At 44.7% G+C, this 18,510-nt stretch overlaps 2 protein-coding genes across 2 annotated transcripts; both read right to left on the bottom strand.

The window, feature by feature from the left end:
* Nucleotides 1-101: 101 nt before the first annotated feature.
* Nucleotides 102-4,219, bottom strand: foxf2b (forkhead box F2b). Its single transcript, XM_079739236.1, has 2 exons — nt 2,759-4,219; nt 102-1,125 (listed from the first exon to the last, which is right to left on the bottom strand). The coding sequence occupies exons 1-2, from the start codon at nt 3,735-3,737 to the stop codon at nt 953-955; spliced, it is 1,152 nt and encodes a 383-aa protein (XP_079595362.1). The 5' UTR covers nt 3,738-4,219; the 3' UTR covers nt 102-952.
* A 4,222-nt stretch (nt 4,220-8,441) lies between these two features.
* On the bottom strand, nt 8,442-10,361 carry foxq1b (forkhead box Q1b). The gene has a single exon (XM_079740514.1). The coding sequence runs from the start codon at nt 9,909-9,911 to the stop codon at nt 8,955-8,957; it is 957 nt and encodes a 318-aa protein (XP_079596640.1). The 5' UTR covers nt 9,912-10,361; the 3' UTR covers nt 8,442-8,954.
* Between the last annotated feature and the right edge of the window lie 8,149 nt (nt 10,362-18,510).

Here is an 18,510-nt window from a genome sequence, read left to right as displayed (position 1 = left end):
TGATGTGTTTAACAGCTTAGCCCAGACATGTGCAACTGTAACCAAACTTTAATCGAGATACATTTTATAAAACGGTAGCATGGATTTTCAGTTGAGGGTTATCCGTTTGCAGAAGTCTTGTTATTCGTTGTTACTTCAACCTTATAAGGCATATCACTTCCCTCTTTTATGCATTATTCATAAAAATATTCATCGATGGGCACAGGAAGGCACACTTTTGGGAGGTGGGTGATATTATGGGTTTCACAATTTTTGAAACAGTTAGGCTATAGGCCGTATATTTGCAGGAGCTAATCCCTTGGTGCTTTTAGCCATGAATTTCTCTCAATAATTTAAGCCTGGTTTCTTATGGTATATTTGCTTGTGACATGAGTTCAATTGATAGCCTATATTAGAATTGTAAAGCAAAGGCTTATTACAGCCTAAATATATCAGCTTTATTGAAGATAAAGACAACATTTGAAAAACTTCAAAAGGTTATACAAATAAGTGCAAAATGTGTTGCAGTTCATGTTAGCCATAAGCATGGTGTGTGTAGGATAGAAAGTTGTTATACAGAATATATTTGTGTTTGCATGTGTTATATAAGAGCAAACATATCAACGTCGTGTTTTTAAACTTCTCTTGAGGAAGCAAACGCTTGTCAGAGCAGAGGACATTAAGGACAAGTGGTTTTGTAGTGGGCCTCTGGGATTCCTTCCTTCGGTTCCTTCAATGCATCTTAGTAGGCTACCGGTGTCTATATGCCAACACAAATCTTAAACTCTTAAACCATAGCGTCTGCCAAGCCTGGGTCTTCTTCCGTGATCGGTTCAACTGTTTACTCTCTCCTGTGAGCCGAGGACTGTCCCGGCGGTAACTTGTTGGACACACGTGTCCGCTGGCTAACGCGTGTGCGCGGATAATAGGCCCATGGGGAATCTGGACCCCCCCCCCCAGCCCATCATAGTGTTCACATCACGCAGGGTTTGATGTCCTGGCAGACGCTCTGGTGATGGTGGTGGTGGTGATGGTGATAGTAAGATCCACTGGTCGATGGATGAAAGGAGGAGATTCCGTTAAAGTTCAACAAAAAGTCTTTCCTGTCGCAGACGGAGGAGTGGCTCTGGTACCGCGGGATCCCGACTTCACGGGGCGGGCAAGAGAAGGGGACAAAGGGAACAGAATAAGAGGAAATACAGGTTGTTATATTTACGAGGACGACAACTGTGCTTGGCACTAAAGATCTGGGGTTTTAATACTAAAAATAAAAACTACTATAAACAATGTCATTAATAGCCTACCCAACAATAAATGCTTAACTTTTTATTTTTGCCTGCATAGGCTGTTCTGGAATGGTAAAAAGGACCAATGTGTGTCATTTCCCTTTCTAAAATTCTAAAAAACATTTCTTTTATAGCCTAGGCCTATTGAATAAATAATCATTTTGAGTTTTGTCGTTTTGAGATTGTGCAGGCCTACGCCTGTAAAATCAGAATCAGTCAATGGCCCATATTGTATTGTCGATGAGGATATTTTAGAAAGATTTCATGATGGGCAAATTAGCATACATTAGCACGATTCTTTAAACAAATAAATAAATACATTGCACGATCTTCTGCAGTCAACATATTGGATCCTCGAGAGTAACCAACGTCTTATTTAAGGAACAATGAACGTAGGTTCTTAATTCGTTTAGCAGGGACAGCCTTGTCGTGCAGGCTATATATATGAAACGCCTATCCATCCACTCAATTTGCATTTATGTGTTGAATTGAGAAAGAGATGATTATTATGGGTGGGTGGGTTGAATTCTCTCCATTGTGGCTCCACCACCCGGTTCCTCAGTCTTTGTTTATTTAACCTCTAAAATCCTCTGGGCTTTACAATGGTTTATTTGCCTCCGAGAAATCCCTAGACATACATAGAGCCAAAGTGTATCGTAGGCTATCCTAAATGGGACGGGACACGGATTATCTAAACAGTCCAAAAGGTATGGCTCCTCATTGAGGACTGTTTTGTAAGGCTCAGCTCAGTCATAGTGTAAGAATATACCTGGTATACATTTCTAGTTTATATGGATTGACTCGTAGGCCTATCTATTGGAATTAATTAGGTGACGGGCATAAACCATAAGCATTAACCATCTTTAATATTAATCTATCATTAAACCGTTAAATTGTTTATTAAAAGGCCAAGGCCTTTACAAAGTTACGCAATATTTGAAGAAACAAACATGTAAACCATGTGTAGTTTAATAAATGTAGTAAGCTGTTTGATAAACACGACCTGAGGTATTGATGCCTAATAATCTAAGACATTAGGCCTGTTGTTTTGAAACTGCCCACTTAATCAGAAAACCACATGACCTACATAGATATATCGTTAATATTATCAACGCAACACAAATGTTAACGTTATAGGTGTTTATTTAAGTAGTATTTATATCGGCCTATTTGTTTGACAACAACATATACTATTAATCACGTAAACCTCCACATTGGCGGACATAACACTAATAATTAGTTTACTGATTTCAATATATATTTTTATTTCTAAAATAAATATCGCTGGTGATAGGCTACAATGATAATAGTAATAATTGTTATTATTATTGTACAAATAATAATAATACTTATTATTATTATTATTATTATTATTATTATTATTATTATTATTATTATTGTAGCCTATAACGAAGGACTAGGCCTGATTAACAATTATAATTATACTGGCTTATTTGATCACCAATTACAATTTGACGGATCGATGGGTTTACCTGAAAGGTCCGAGGCGTGAGTGTCCCGGGCGTTCTGGTGGATGTAGCTCTGCTCTAGGGAGTAGGGCGACATCCCAGAGTGTAAACCGGACGACGCAGAGCTACTGGAGGCTAGGGGCTGCTGCTTGATATACGGGGCTCCGCCGCCGGACGCCCAGTGGGCAGACGTGCCGGCGTATTGTGAATGACCATCCAGCGCGCTGGCCATGGCCGGAGAGGATGGCACGGGACTACTGCTGCTGTCCGGTCCGTATTCACCGTTTGATGGCACGGGGCAGCTGGCCACGTACGTGGACCCCGGGCTGGGGGACATGTGGGGAACATGGTGGCCGCCGCTCAAGCCGTCGTACCCCCCGGCCATCGAGTTGCTCATCATATCCAAATTATAACCGTTGCTGTGGCACGCGAAGGTGGCGGATGGGGCCTGGAAATCGAAACTCTGAGGGATGATGGAGGCACCAAAGCCGATGCCGTTCATCATGCGATACATGGGCTTCAGGGCTTGACATTTCCTCCTGAATCCTCTTGGTCTGCGACGAAACGAACCTTCTTCGAACATGAACTCACTGGCTGGATCGATAGTCCAGTAGTGACCTTTCCCGGGTCTACCCAGTCCCTTGGGCAGCTTGATGAAGCACTCGTTGAGCGAAAGATTGTGCCTGACCGAGTTTTTCCAGCCCTGGTAGGAGCCCCTGAAGAAGGGGAACCGAGCCTGGAGAAACTGATAAATCTCACTAAGAGTCAGTCTCTTGGTGGGAGAGCTCTGTATCGCCATCACGATGAGCGCAATGTATGAGTAGGGGGGCTTCTCCGGCCGCCGCAGCCCGGAGCTGGCCTTTTTCCCCTTGACGGCGGTTGACGAGCTTTCCGTGGCGTCTTGTTGGCTAAGCATGGTCGGATGAAGGACGCCGGATGACGGGCTGGATCTCAGTGGTGCTGGTGGAGGGTCCAGCTGCTGCTGAGGGACTTCGGTCGTCATGTCAGCTCTGACGCACGATAGGCGTAGCTTACGAGTGACGTGCGAAAGGGGGACAAATACGAGAGAGAGTGAGTTGGGGTCGTGGGGTATATAGATCAAATATTCACTTTTCGATTGTCAAAAAAGGAAAATCCTTGCATGCGTCTTGATCGTAGGTCTCAAAAGAATGGAGTGGGATCTCCCGTCGTTACACAGGACTCTCGTGTTACGCATACGCAGCGGGTGCACGCCGAGCACGCACTGTCAGAGGGAAAGCGCGAGTGCGAGAGAGGGGAGGACCGTGAAGAGTTGGTATCCAGGGTTCAACAACAGGGAATCCGATGATTGTCGCAGCGGCGCTAAATGGTATCTGCACGTCGCACCGGGTGGCCATCGCCAGCCTTAATCCCTAAAGTGAGGGGAAACATGGAGGGCTCTCGACCTAGTGCGCGGCGGAGTCCAGCCAAACACTGCCCGACCACCTATCATTTCATTAATCTGTCTTCCCCCTTTTTTCAGAGACCCCCCGCCTCGTCCACACTCTCCGCCGTCTGTGAATTTCCCCCGAACTCAGTGACGTCGGTGAGCCCCTTCCCTCCCTACCAATCGCCCAATCTGGCCTACGCTACCTCCTCCCCCTCCCCATGTTCCCCCTCCTCCTACCCCCCCATATGTATCCCGAGCTCGCTTTTCGAGCTACACGCTATTAGGCGATCTATCAAAGCCCCGCCAGACATTGTAATCAACAGCGCCACACGCCGCGCAACAAAGATACAAACGTGGTTCTTTTTCTTTCTTTTTTTCTCTCTCCAAGAAATCACGATTTAAAACAAATGCCCCCTAACAACGGAAACATCGAGTTGACATTAAGTAATGAGTCTACTCTATCAGGCAAATGCACAGATGGTTCAGAAGGCTAAACAAAGGCCAAAAAGGGATATCATTTTAATTTACGCAGATTGGGTGCACAATGTATAGCTTTAGGACTAAACACGTGTTTCTAAATTTGATAAGAATGTTATATTATGTTGGTTTTAATTTCCTCTTGAACTCGTTCAGAGCAAAAACCAAGTGTCGTACTGCTGGTCTGGGGAGAGGAGTGGGAGAGATGGAGAGGTGGTGGTCTTTAGCCCTGCTGCATGTGTGTGTAAGCGGGGGGTTGCTTTGAGTAAATGACTTTGACATGAGTGGAAGCAGGCTTTTTCCATCAAGTTCGGCCCTGGATACCACACACAGTGCCCCAGTGTCAGTTTACCGCCTCGGGCTGGAGCCGGCCCCATGGGCCCCACGTTCATTAGAGGGAAAAAATAGAAATTAGGCGAGCGAGCGTTTCCTCCCCGATGGTCACATCACACAAAGATTTGTCGAACATGATGGATTATATAACCAATAAAGTGAATATCAACATACGCGGCAAAGGTCTGTCTATCCTTGCAGCAGACCATTTAGATAAGAGTTTTGTTTACGCTCTTCCTGTTACGTTTAGCCATAACCATTCTTTACAATAACATTTACCAAAGCTGAAATCAAAAATTTAATGAGCATTTTACGTAACTTTTCTTATTATTATGATTATTATTATTATTATTATTATTATTACTATTATCATTAATATGAATATAATTGTTATTTTTGTTGTTATTATTATTATTATTATTATTATTATTATTGTTATTATCATTATTATTATTATTATTTGTGTTGTTGTTGCTGCTATATTTTTGTGGTTGCTGTTGTTGTTGGATCATCAGCATTATCAACATGTCAACGTGTTTGTTTTTGTGTGTGTGTGTGTGTGTGTGTGTGTGTGTGTGTGTATGTGTGTGTGTGTGTATATGTGTGTGTGTGTATATGTGTGTGTGTGTGTGTGTGTGTGTGTGTGTGTGTGTGTGTGTGTGTGTGTGTGTTTGTGTGTGTGTGTGTGTGCGTGCTGACGCGTGGCAGTGCCACCGACACGGCCTTTTAAGTTTAGATATAGCCCAGAGAATTTTCAAACAATGACCATCAACGGTAATGTCTGTAGGAAGGATGTGCGGATAAAATCATTTTCCACTGTGACACAGAGAAGTTTGAGGACCTTAAAGCCCCAGTATTTCCTGCAACATCAAAACTTATGACCCCCGCTGAGATCTGGACGCCTCAGCCGCCCGAAAAGGAAACTTGTTCCGCGTGAGAGGGCTTTGAAGACAGTCTAGCGCTTGTACGCATGACGCTTTTTATGCGCACCAACAGTTATCCCCTCTGAATGTGACCTTTAACATACCTGGAAGCGTATAACACGTAAACCACTAAAAATAGGAATATCATACTGCTCGTTATTTGTCCGTACAAAGTAGACTATTGTATCCTACGTCAGAATGGCATGCTATTGTTTTAACAATTTTGTTTGCTTTATGTGCTGTATCATCACATCACAATTTTATTTTCTCGCTTTTCTTCTACATTTGCTTCCTTATTTATATATTTTTACACTGATTTATTTCAGATCATTGCATATTTTAGTTATATCTTTGATTAACCAAGTCTATATTATTTTTCATTGAATACAATACAAAGTAAACCAATAAACCCATAGAATAGGTCTTTATCTTTGTAGGATATTCACGTCTGAATATTCCCTTAACAAACCAATACCAATAAATTCCATAGTCTGGAGTTATTGGTTTTGATTGCACAAATATAACTATAATTCTGCCTTTGTATCGCAAAATATTTTTTATCTTGATTTGGGCCAACGTTATAAAATGTGTTATCATGCGGTCCTATACATGCATTTAACTATGTTTTCACATATGTAAGACATAACAAATAGGCACGAGCTTTTCATGGCTTTCATGAGCATCGTCCTCAGAGTGTGGCCCAGTAGCCGGGTACTTCGGGGGCCCTGCTCCGGGACAACAAGGTCACGCGCGGTTCAGCGGGCTGGAGCAGCCGACTGTTTGGACTTCCTAACATTGTGTGCGCCCAAACCTTGGGCTTCATAACAGAAGGAATTATTAGGCTAGCTTTTATTCAATTTGCCCTCGTTGCGCATATCTCTAGGATGATACGCATTCCAGCTAAATTAAATTATAAACAGATCCCGTTTGGAGAGTAACATGAAAATGCTGATATTCAAAACGGCACATCTCGAGAGAAATGCTCTGCAACGAAGGGTTGAGTAAATAGCAAAGGACGGTTTCCACCGGCTGGGCCTATGGAAACACACAGGTGTGTTCTGCCGTTTCACCTGCAGGTCGCAGCATTGTCCCTGAAAAAACTAAACATTTAGTCACCTGTCACCTGTCTGACTAGAGGCAGATCATTGCATTGCATACATTCTTCATGGTTCCCAACACTACTGCGAACATTTCAAATGGTTCAAATGCATTTGAAAAATTCCCGAAAAATCTTATACGGTTTTAGTATTGACCTTATATATGTCAGTATCCCCTGTTTGGACATTTTTGTCTTTTTTTTCACTATCGGTTATTTTATTTTTAGAATGTATGTACATTATATTATATTATATTATATTATAATAATATAAATATATATATATATATATATATATATATATATATATATAGGTCTAATGTGTTATTATTAGTTCACCTGCGTCACAAGGCCTTTTGAAATACCGAATCATGGTCAACAAGTGTTTTATTTAGGCCGTGTAGCAGATAAGTTTGAGAAACTTAATGAGAGTGGATATGTGTTGCCTAACGGTTAACGCTAACATTAAGCCTAACTCTGCCTGACATTGTATGATTAATCTGCAAAAGATTACAAAAAGATTGCTACTCTCGCTTTTTAATGCAGAGCAAAATGTGATGTAGGGTATTGATATATAGCAGATATCAGAAAGAATAGATATGCAATTGAATTCTACATTTTTATCGATATTTCAATCGACGCATGAAGTGGGCCGTCCTAAAATAAAATACAAACCAAATAGTTAAACAAAACACGGTACATAGGCTATTTTGTTTTCTTAACTTTGATCATATTAATCTTTGGTTAACTTTTATTATACTATCGGCCTAGCTATATATTTTTTTGCAATAATTTAATACCCAATATGAAGCGCTTGTTTCCGATGCTTGTGATTTAATATTCTGCAGGACCATTGAGGCGAGGTGACCTCCGCGAGGCGCGTGTGAAGCGCAGGGTTTGGTTTCAGGACCGCGGAGAGCTCATGACAAAATTAACCACAGTCCAATTAGGCCGTCTTCCGGTAACAAATACCCCTTTCCTGATCCTCTGTCAGAAAGTCTGTCTAAAACCTAAATAGAATGGACATTCAGGCTAGCCCGGGATTTTACTCATTTTTAAAAATAAATCAAAAAATGCTATGCCTAATTCCCTGAATGAATTAATATTTTACTTTTAGTTGTGTTTTTCCATCTTATTAATTTATTTAAATTTTAAGTCTCCAACGACAACACTATTAGCCAAGTAATATTGAAATCATTGACATATTTGTATATTTGCTCATGAGTGTTTACTAAATATTGAAATAAATGTGTGTTTACCAAAGCCAGAAATGAATGTAACATTAAAACCTATTTTGAATACATTTAAATGCTGAATAAATTCAACATGTGCAAAAAGGTTTATTCTTCGTGAGTCTTTTTGAAGATGTCTGAATGGAATGTAGGACAATTGATTGTTTGGTCGAAAATCCAAGGAGAGAAGCATGTGACATTGCTCTTAAGCACCCTAAAGACAGCCATAGATACTCAATGAACTTGATTCCACTTGTCACATCTTTATTAATAAAATAACACATGCTTGAATCAATATCAGGTAAAATAGCATTTTCATGCTCATCTTGTTGAGCCATTGGCCACATATTTACAGCCCATTCAAAACAGATTTGTACAATATTTGATGCGCCATGTCAAACAAAACCAATGCATTATAAATAGATCATATATATATATTTATATATATATATATATATATTTCAACATTTCGCAACTTTTTTTTGCCTTCGTACAGTAGAAATGACCATTGAACCATGAAAATATCACTTTAACACATTCGCATGGATGCACACGCAGCTGTATGACCTGCAAATGCCTCACACTTTGCTAAATTTTTACACACTACAAAGAGGCCACTATTGTTGAAACATACAATTATGATATAGAGTCCCAAATCATTAAGCCTAAGCACTAAAACTGGGAGGCGTCCAACAAAAGTGCACATGCATATGCGAGATGCAGGTCGTAACTTTTGTCCGTTGTGTAAACTTTATGAGAGCAAAGAGTCGATCAGAAAGCTGCCGCCCCGAGCTTTGGGCATCTTCAGAGATGAGAATGTCACTGAGTTTGGCATGGCCTGTGTCGTCAGCTGGAGGTAATTGAGCGCGTCCCGGCTCCTCTCTGTGCTGTAAGCGGCCTCCGCCAGGCTGTACCGGTGGTACGGGTGCTGGGTCGGACCGCCTCCCGTCTGGTAGTGAGCTGCGCACGGTATTGCGTGGGCCTCAAACGGCCAGTAGAGCCGGAGATCGGTACTGACGTTCCCGACCGTTTGGCGGCTATCCTCTCTCCGTTTGAACGGTGTGCTGAGGATGCTGTCGATCGCGAAGGAGCTGGAAAACTTGGCCCCCGCCTTCTCCTCCCGGGCGGGCGGGAAGCCAACTGGAACGGGGATGCGCATGTCATCGCTTGAAGTGTGCACTTCAGGGTCGCTTTCGTGCTCCTTCGGGTTCCTCTTGCTTATGCGCTTCCTCCTGCGTCGGAACACCCCGTCGGCAAAGGTGTACTCACTGTGCGGGTTCAACATCCAGTAGTTGTCCTTCCCCCAGGGCCTGGAGGGGTCCCGCAGCACTTTGAGGAAGCAGTCGTTCAGCGACAGGTTGTGACGCACCGAGTTGCGCCAGCCGGTGTAACTGCCTCTGAAAAAGGGGAACTTCTTCATGAGGTATTCGTTGATCTCCGCCAAGGTGAGGCGACCGCTGTTCGAGTCCCGGATGGCCATGGCGATGAGAGCGATGTAGGAGTAAGGGGGCTTGGGTCTCCGGGTATACGGCTTTCCCTTGACATCTCCGCCCTGGGCGACAGGTGCCGGGCTGTTTGCGACGCAGTCTCCGTCAGAGCCCAGCTCGTCTCCGGACAGCGGGGAGGGGACGTTCCCCTCGGCGTCCATGCACAACTCCATCGGCTTGGTGACGAAGTGGTGGCTGGCGGAGAAAACTTCAAGTTTCATTGCTTTTGTTATGTTTTTTTCTTTCCACAAACAAATATCCTCCTCCCGTACCGATCCCACTTGTATAACCCCGCGATGCTCCGGCTGGTTTAAATCAAAATGACAAGCCGGAGTAAGACTGATGCTACCGCAGCAGGTGTCTCGCTTTAGGATTCCTGAACACGGAGGATCACTTGGTCTCGGGCAAAAAAAAATCTCCGGTTGGAGGGGTCAGGAAGAACTACTAAGTGTGAGCCGGTTGCAGCCGAATTGAGATTTGTCTCCGGAGACACGCGTGCCTTGTTATAATATAATCCCTCCGCTAGGGACTGCCCACAGGCGGGGTTTCCACCTCAGAGCCATTGAAGCGATCCGGTATATAAATGTGATTGCACGCTGCATGGTCTGAGCATCATTCCAAACATGGTAGGAGGTGGGGGCAGGTAGGCGATCGGACTTAAAACACTTTGCCATTCATATGTGTTTAGTCCTGTTTATTGGGTCTCGATCAGTGGTGAAGTGGGGGACCCTCCCTGATGTGTGTCTTTTGAATGTTGCTGCTGACGATTTCCATAAACAGCTTCTGCGTTTTCTTCCTGCTGCAGATCTGATTCGGTTCGGGCTTTCCCGGAAAGCGCGTCCTTGAACCGAAATTCTTCCCTCAAAGTGAATTTGTTGTATTACTCTTACCTCAGCCTACCAAACTCAACAAGAGATACCGGATTTCACCTGAGAGCGACTCATCGTTAATCAGTCTAAAGTCAGATATACACGGGGGCGTTCATTCTAGTCTATCAGTGGAACCCTTTTTTAAATACAAATACAAAAACAACAACACGGGGGACACGGTGAACCATATTTGAGCTCACATTCAATAGAGCCCGGCTCATACTTCTGTAAACAGAGATCGACTGAGAGGTTATCCGCAGTTCACAGCGTGCCATTCATTCTCAGAGATGAATAATCTCATTGGTTGCAAAAATGAAGTCGGTGCGTTGTCTCTGAGCAGGTGAGGAAAAACCAAAAGCATTAATAAAACATGCACCTTTGCCAAACTATTGTTCCATTCAAGTCCATGCTGAAGAACTTTGCCAAACTACACTTTGTTCCTAATCCATGTGCCTCTTCACTGATAATCATTAATTATACCGTAGCCTACTGCCTGCTTGGACTTGGTACTGAGCTATGCAGGTTAACAGTGAACAATACACACATGCACACACACACACACACACACACACACACACACACACACACACACACACACACACACATTCACATATATTTGTTTCCTCAGATATCTCACTTTCAATAATGTGAACCTTTTCGTTGCAAGTGGACCCCAGTATAGAGACATGAGAAATGATCAGCTTCCACAGGATGTGGCATTAATCATATCTTTACTACTATCTCTCTCTCTCTATCTCTCACTCTGTCTGTCCCACTGACTCTCTCAGTCTCTCAGTCTCTCTTTGTCTGTTTGTCTGTCTGTCTCTGTATCTGTCTCTTTCTCTCTCTCTCTCTCTCTCTCTCTCTCTCTCTCTCTCTCTCTCTCTGACTTGACGACACATAAATACAAAATCCCATAAGTGTGGGTGTAAGTGTGCGTGTGTGCGTACTTGCCCGTGTGCTCGTGCCTTTCTGTGTCTGCGTCTCACCGAAGCCTTTGACCCGTGTGTATGTTGTTGGTGTGGAAGCAGGTTTATCTGGTAGTAACTGCCCTGTGGCTGAGATGTTGTCACAGTCTGTTTGCAGTCACAGCTCCACAGGCCGCTCCGTGTTCGACACATACACGCTTCACTGGTGTTTAACGAGTTTGTGATTGAGGTTAATAAACCGAGCAAATCCTAACGGAACGTTTGCTGGTTTCCACTAAAAAATGTTTAAGATCAAATCTCTGTGATCAACTTATGTATATCGATATCTATCCGTATGTGAACACATAACTTCCCTCGCACTTTCAGAATCCACCAGTTGTCTTTGTTGTGGCAACATGAAACCACACCATGGTACTAAGTGGGGTTGATCGGCTATTCGGCCATGCACCACTACAAAATAACCATAAAGATCAGGCATTTTCTTTTGAATCAATATTTCCTTGTTATGTTGATGGAGATTAATCTGATCAAAGGTCCGAGGGCCACCGATTGTGATGGTGTTTCTTATTCAGAGTCATGAACAGATCTCTGGGCCACCCTTGGACAGTACAGTGAGGGATGTTTTAAAAGGGTGCTTACTTGACCAAATTGTCACGCCGTATGGGTCACCAACAAAACACGCACGCTATTATCATCAGTTTACAATACATTGACGACACACAAAGATCTTCCGAACACTGCCTATGGGCAGAGGTGGGCGGGAGGTGTGCCCCGTTGTTGTTGTTATTGTTTTATTTTTTTGAGTCTGATGAAGCTGTATTTGATTACACAGATACACCCAAGATGGATGCACACACCTGTGCAAAATGATTGGGCGTGAGAAGCAGTGCACCTGGGCCTGCTTTTGCTACACCCCCTCATGCACTCCCACACACACACTCCCACACTCAAAGAAACGCCTGCACGCACACACACGCGCACGCAGACACACACCAACACACGTACATTCACACACGCACACACACACACACTCACAAACGGACACACACACATGCGGAAACACACACACACACACACACACACACACAAACACACAGACCTAGACTGGCACCATCTAAGTAACAACCCTCGAAAACCCTTGAAATGCATTAAAACTTGAAAGGTGAGAAAAGCTGTTTGCCACAAAAGTTTTTTTCTAATCAATGTTTTGTAAGCACTGTAACTTTAGAGTCACCTAGGTCTCCTCAGTTTTGATCAGGCAAGAGAAAACAACACACTTATGTAACTTGTCCATTAACAGCATTCCAACCTTGTTTTTTAAAAGGCACCTATGTTATTGTTTTTCAATGTGTCCCCTTTGAAAAGAAAGGGAACAAAATATTTTAATCTCTTAAGTGCGTCGACCTGGGAAGAATGCCGGCAATGTATATAACTAATCAGGGTGAATCCTCTGTGCTTGTCTAAGAATAGCCACTCTTCCTCCTCCTCCTCCTCCTCTTCCTCCCACTGCACTGTCGCTCTGTGCTCACACGCTAACCTCCTGTCTGCGTGTCTGCGGTCTGACGTCTGGCCGCGTATCTCATCTCTGTTGGCTTTCTACTCTGGGACTGGAGGGTGGCCGGCCCTCATGGCTCTGTGTAAACAAAGTGTGGCTTCTTCGTGAGGCGAGCATGGGGTGGGGGGAGACAGGGCGGGGCGAGCATGGCCCTTGCTAGGCTGAGATTCTTGAGATGTGTTCCTCTACAGGTAGATATGGTCTTTGACTCTCAGCCGGCCTCCCCCCTCCGCCTCCCTTCATGCAGATGGTAGTAGTAGACCCACCCAATGCTCCTCTGGGGCACCCAGCTGGAGGGCCCTGTCAGGGCTTAGGCATGTATACACACATTGGCCTTCGAATTATAGGTCAACATCGGCGCCATGTTGGAGAGGTGATCAAGAGGTGCGTTGAAAAAAAGCACTATAACGTTGACATTTCGCAACCGATTTCGTGCCGCATTATCACACAGGGTTAGTATGATCTTAGTGGGGTAAAAAACGTTATGAAAAATAAAATATAGAAACAATACATAATAATATGATTCATTTTGATGTAAAAAAGACAAATGTAAATGTAATATGTATTTCTATCTAGAAAAACCGCAGCTCCGCGTTTACTTGTATCTGTTTACAGGCCCGTCTTGGCCTCTCAAATATGGCTGAGACATTGACATACAGAAGCAATGCTCGAGGGGTTAAGTCCGTCTCTATGTACTTATGTCTATGGTAGACACGGCCCATGCTCCACTCTTGTCTACAGTTGGCAGGCCCGATAGAGTGTCTGCGTAACAGCCTGCTTAAATGTTGGGGTGCGTTCCAACACGTTGATGTTAACCCCTTGACAGGGGTTAGACAGCATGTTCAGGTATACCATCATGTCAAACGATCCCTAATGCTTATGATGGTGCACGGATGCTTAGGGCTGCACGCATGTTGTGGTGCTGGTGGTGCCGCAGAAAAAGAAAGGTGCATTCCATTTAGTTTATATTCCTCAGCAAACGTAGATGACTATAATTAGCCAACAATGGTTTGCTGGTCTCTCTCTCTCTCTCTCTCTCTCTCTCTCTCTCTCTCTCTAACCATTTGTTCCCCCTGTACTGTTGAACTGCTGTGGGATCTCAGCCATTTCTTTTGGAAGATAATTGCTAGGTGGCAAGTGAGAAGGTAAAAGGGGGAAGGGGGAAGGGAGGGGAGGGGGGTGCTGATCTTGCAATCCCCGGCACATCTGAACATTTTTCATTGAAGGAAAATAAAAATGAGTTGCCAATGCGAGTTGCCCCCATGCTGTCCTGACACATTGTGTTCGGCGACCATTGTGCAAAAACACTTGTTGGAAACTGTTGCATGTTTTGTTCTGGCAGCAACAACTGTGTTGTTAGATACTCCAATCAAACAATCCCACAGAAAAAAGAAACACACACACACACACACACACAAACACAGACACACACCCACACATCGGCCCGTATCCCCATGCGTGCACACAGACTCTGGGAGAGTTTTGATGTGTGTAACCTGCCAAACATAAGTCTTTATTCGCGTTCATGTGAGCCATAAATAAATGCAGTATTTCATACGGAGCGGCTCTTCCCCCAGTCCCTTGGCAGTAGCGTGTTGCTATTTTGGGTTCCCTCGCATTCCTACCTGAGGTGTTCCACACCCTGCTCAACCCACAGAGAGGTTGGAATAAAGAAAAAGCATGCATATAAATAAACAAGGTGTAATTAAAGTGATTAAGGGACGGGGTGAAATGCAGGTGAAAAGCCAGGCTGGTGCAGCCTCCTCTCCCAGGCCTGGATCACATGTGAAGACGGTGATGTCATGTTGGGTCTTCCCTGGTTCTTTTGCATAGCGAGGAGCATAGCGTGCATAGTGCATAGCTTAGCACAGTGTACAAATATTTGTTTGTATTTGTGTGTGTGTGTGTGTGTGTGTGTGTGTGTGTGTGTGTGTATATGTGTGTGTGGTGTGTGTGTGTGCGTGTGTGTGTGTACGTTCTCACATACTACGCTCATTTGTAACAACACTCCTTTTAGTGGCTCCTAGAGCAGCACCCAAAACGAAACTGGCCCTCTAATGTTGTTATTTTTCTATTAGCACATAGGAAGTGATTAACCACATTTATAGTACATTTCATACATTTCATACGTTTCGTACATGTCATGTCAGCACCCCCGTTTGTTGAGATGGATGGTGGTCATGGTGGTCTTCAGCCGGGATAACTTAAAACGCCGCCCGGCATCAAAAGGTAAGCAGTAAGACAGCAACAGAGCAATGGCGTAAATGTTACTGTCCCTGTACCAGTCCTGTCAACGGGCCCTCAGCCATGCGGGCCACACGGGTAACCCCCCCTACCCTATCCCGGGCCCATCCCCTTCACTGCTATCACCCATCTCAACTCTTCACACGCTAGAGTCCCCCTTGCATGCCGAGTCGCTCGACAGCCCAGGGAGAACTACAAAAAGGGGGGAGGGAGGGGGAGGGAGGATAGGGGCGGGGGGATGGAGCACCGATTGATCTCGGCCATAGACACCTCGCTTTTATCGCTGCAGCTGATAGCAACTACCGCCATTCAGCAGCCCTGGAGGCGCTTTTTGTGTAAGCATAAACACGGGGAGGCGAAAATCAGTACCTGCGCGCTGCGCTGTTTACCTGGCAGCTGTTCAGCCCTTTTCTGTCTAAACTTGAAACGGGAGCCAAACACCCTCCTCACGCACACGGCGGCTGTCACGAGAGGCCTCTCTCTCTCTCTCTGCCCTGCCTGTCTCCGCACAGCACCTAGCGCGGGGGGGGGGGGGGGCGCCCGCCACCGCTGGGGGCTGCCGCGTCTCCACCTCCGTCTCCACCTCCGTCTCCACCTCCGTCTCCACCTCAACGACCCACTCATTGTTGTTATTGTTTTGATTGAGAGGCGCTTCACCTAGCTCGGGCACTTGATCAGCAACAAGACACACACACGCACACAAACAACACACACACACACACACACACACACACACACACACACACACACACACACACACACACACACACGCACACTCACGCAGACGCCCACACACAAGTAAATGCATACACACATACACACACACATATACAAACACACACATACACACACAGTGCTATTTTGGAGCACTCACGTGATGATCGGCTTAGGGTTAAACCTAACTGATGGCAATATCGGTATGTGTGGAATATATTGCATTTATTTGATCGCAGTTTATGGATCTTATGTTTGCTGACAGCTGACATGTTTGCCTTGAGAGGCCTTTTCTCGAGCCCCTGGGATTGTGTTAGTAGATTAACACTCATAACTCATATTCATGAATAATCTATTTACCACTTGTTATTTCAGTATACGTATTTGTGATTTTTGTTTGATGAAGGCTTGCATGAAGACTTGAATCACAATTTGCTCCCAGATTTCAAAGACTTTTTCATCTAAAATCCTCAATGCTTTGCAAAATACTGATGGACTACCACAATAGCTTTTATCCAGCTCCATCCACACCACACTCAGACACACACACACGCACCCACACAGACACACACACACACACACACACACACACACACACACACACACACACACACACACACACACACACACACAACACACAAACACACACCTCACAGACACACACACAAACATACACACGCACTCACATAATAGAAGATTCATAGACACACACACACACACAAACACACACACACACACACACACACACACACAAAAGCACACACATAAGAGAAGATTCATACAGATGCAAACACACAAACACACACATACACACAAACAGCAATTTACTTTCTCGCTCTTTCTTGCCTACACACAAACACACACACACACACAGACCACATTATGTGTAAAGGCCAGCAGAGGGAAAGTTCTTTTTCCTCGTCTTTATAGTTTACGCTTCACTACACAGGTAATTAGAAACCCGGGCTCCTGGACAGATGTGGCTGTTTGTAATAAGCGCCATTAGGTATTGATCCAGTATAATACACAATTAGGAATCGGAAGTTTGATTGGGCAAAACAAGAGGCTCTAATCTCCTCCAGCTGGCGGCGGGGGTGTAACCCGCATGGCCTCTGCTCTGGGCCCACGTAGCAATCGATCCGCTCTGGTAAACAGCAGATGCCTGGCTTAACGACAGAGCACCCGGGGCCCCTGTCGGTGCCGTATATCACACCCTATTACGCACAAGACACCATATCACTGGTGTCTGATCGTATATCTATACAGGATCCCTGATAGTGTTGGACTTGACACAAAGTCGGCAAATACAGATAGAAACCGATGGCAGGTTGTCGCACAGCAGATGGTTTTATGGAAAGTGGCTCACTGGGATTCTCTAATGGTCAATGTCATGTCAGGCGGGGTCAGGGCATATCATTTAACGGTTCCTGCGTCAGGTAGACTGCATGCGTACATCGGGGTTCGAACCTGGAACCTTTGGGTCCGGCGTTCGAACACCCTTAACGCCGAGACTGTGTGGCTTCTGTTTAATCTAGCAGCATGATCCTTCTTCTAGGATGTTTACAACCCTTTTATGAGACTGGTTTGCTTGTGTGCTGTGTTAAAACAGTAAAATAGGTGTTTTTTTCCTTGTCTCGCAGATCCTTCTGTGAAGAGTCGAGCCTGTGAATGGTTCAGGTGTTATAATAGGAGGGAAGGGAATCTTCATACGAGGGGGTGAAAACAGTATCTATTGAATCCACGGACTGTAAGATTTATGCCTCCGCCATATCATATACTTACCCCCATCCACAGTTATGTTAAAAAACATAGAAGAAGAAGTAAGCCGGCCATAATTGCGTGTCAGGAGATGCTAAGGTGCCACCCCATTCTAATTGAACCTTCTCCCAAGGAGCCAGAGAGAAAAACAGGCTGGGACTATTTATACAGCCTCCACACAACTGATCGGGCATCCATCCAAACACAAAGGTCCTGAACCCGGCCCTTGCGTGCCTATCCAGCCCAGACATCTGATTCATTACCGTGTGGCCGTTGCAGGCAAAAAACAAAAAACAAAAAATCAACGACCCGATGAAAAGACCTGCGCCTCTGCAGGCTCAACCTGCCCAAACAGCAGCATGCGTGTTAGCTTCTAAAAGATCACTTTTACCTCGCACATGGAACCCCACCCTCCCCCACACATCCACGCAAACACACACACACACACACCTAGCCTCACTCTGACTCTAACCCCGCCCCCCCCCATTCACACACAGGTATGCACACACACACACACACACACACACACACACACACACACACACACATACCTTGGCCACCTTCGTGCTCCTCATTACCTATTACCCCATGCACACCCACCCCACATCCACCCTAGGGACCCATTCGTGTTCAGCCCCTACTACAAGTCTGCCCTGCGTGTTCAGGTAGATAGTATCACTGTTACTATAGACAGTGTTTGGGTTAGTTAGGAGGAGTACAAAAAAGAAAAAAGAAGAAGAAAGAAAGGAAG

This window comes from Pollachius pollachius (genome assembly GCF_949987615.1).
Source record: "Pollachius pollachius genome assembly, chromosome: 7".
In the NCBI taxonomy this organism is placed as follows: domain Eukaryota; kingdom Metazoa; phylum Chordata; class Actinopteri; order Gadiformes; family Gadidae; genus Pollachius; species Pollachius pollachius.
Note: the sequence above shows the minus strand (reverse complement) of the source record. Positions and strands in the feature narration are given on the sequence as shown.

Excerpts from the sequence above, each read along its gene's own strand:
- foxf2b (XM_079739236.1), bottom strand. The coding sequence starts at position 3,737 with ATGACGACCGAAGTCCCTCAGCAGCAGCTGGACCCTCCACCAGCACCA. Across the intron at positions 1,126-2,758 it reads TCACGCCTCGGACCTTTCAG|TCGGGATCCCGCGGTACCAG; the intron begins GTAAACCCATCG and ends CGCCCCGTGAAG.
- foxq1b (XM_079740514.1), bottom strand. The coding sequence starts at position 9,911 with ATGAAACTTGAAGTTTTCTCCGCCAGCCACCACTTCGTCACCAAGCCG.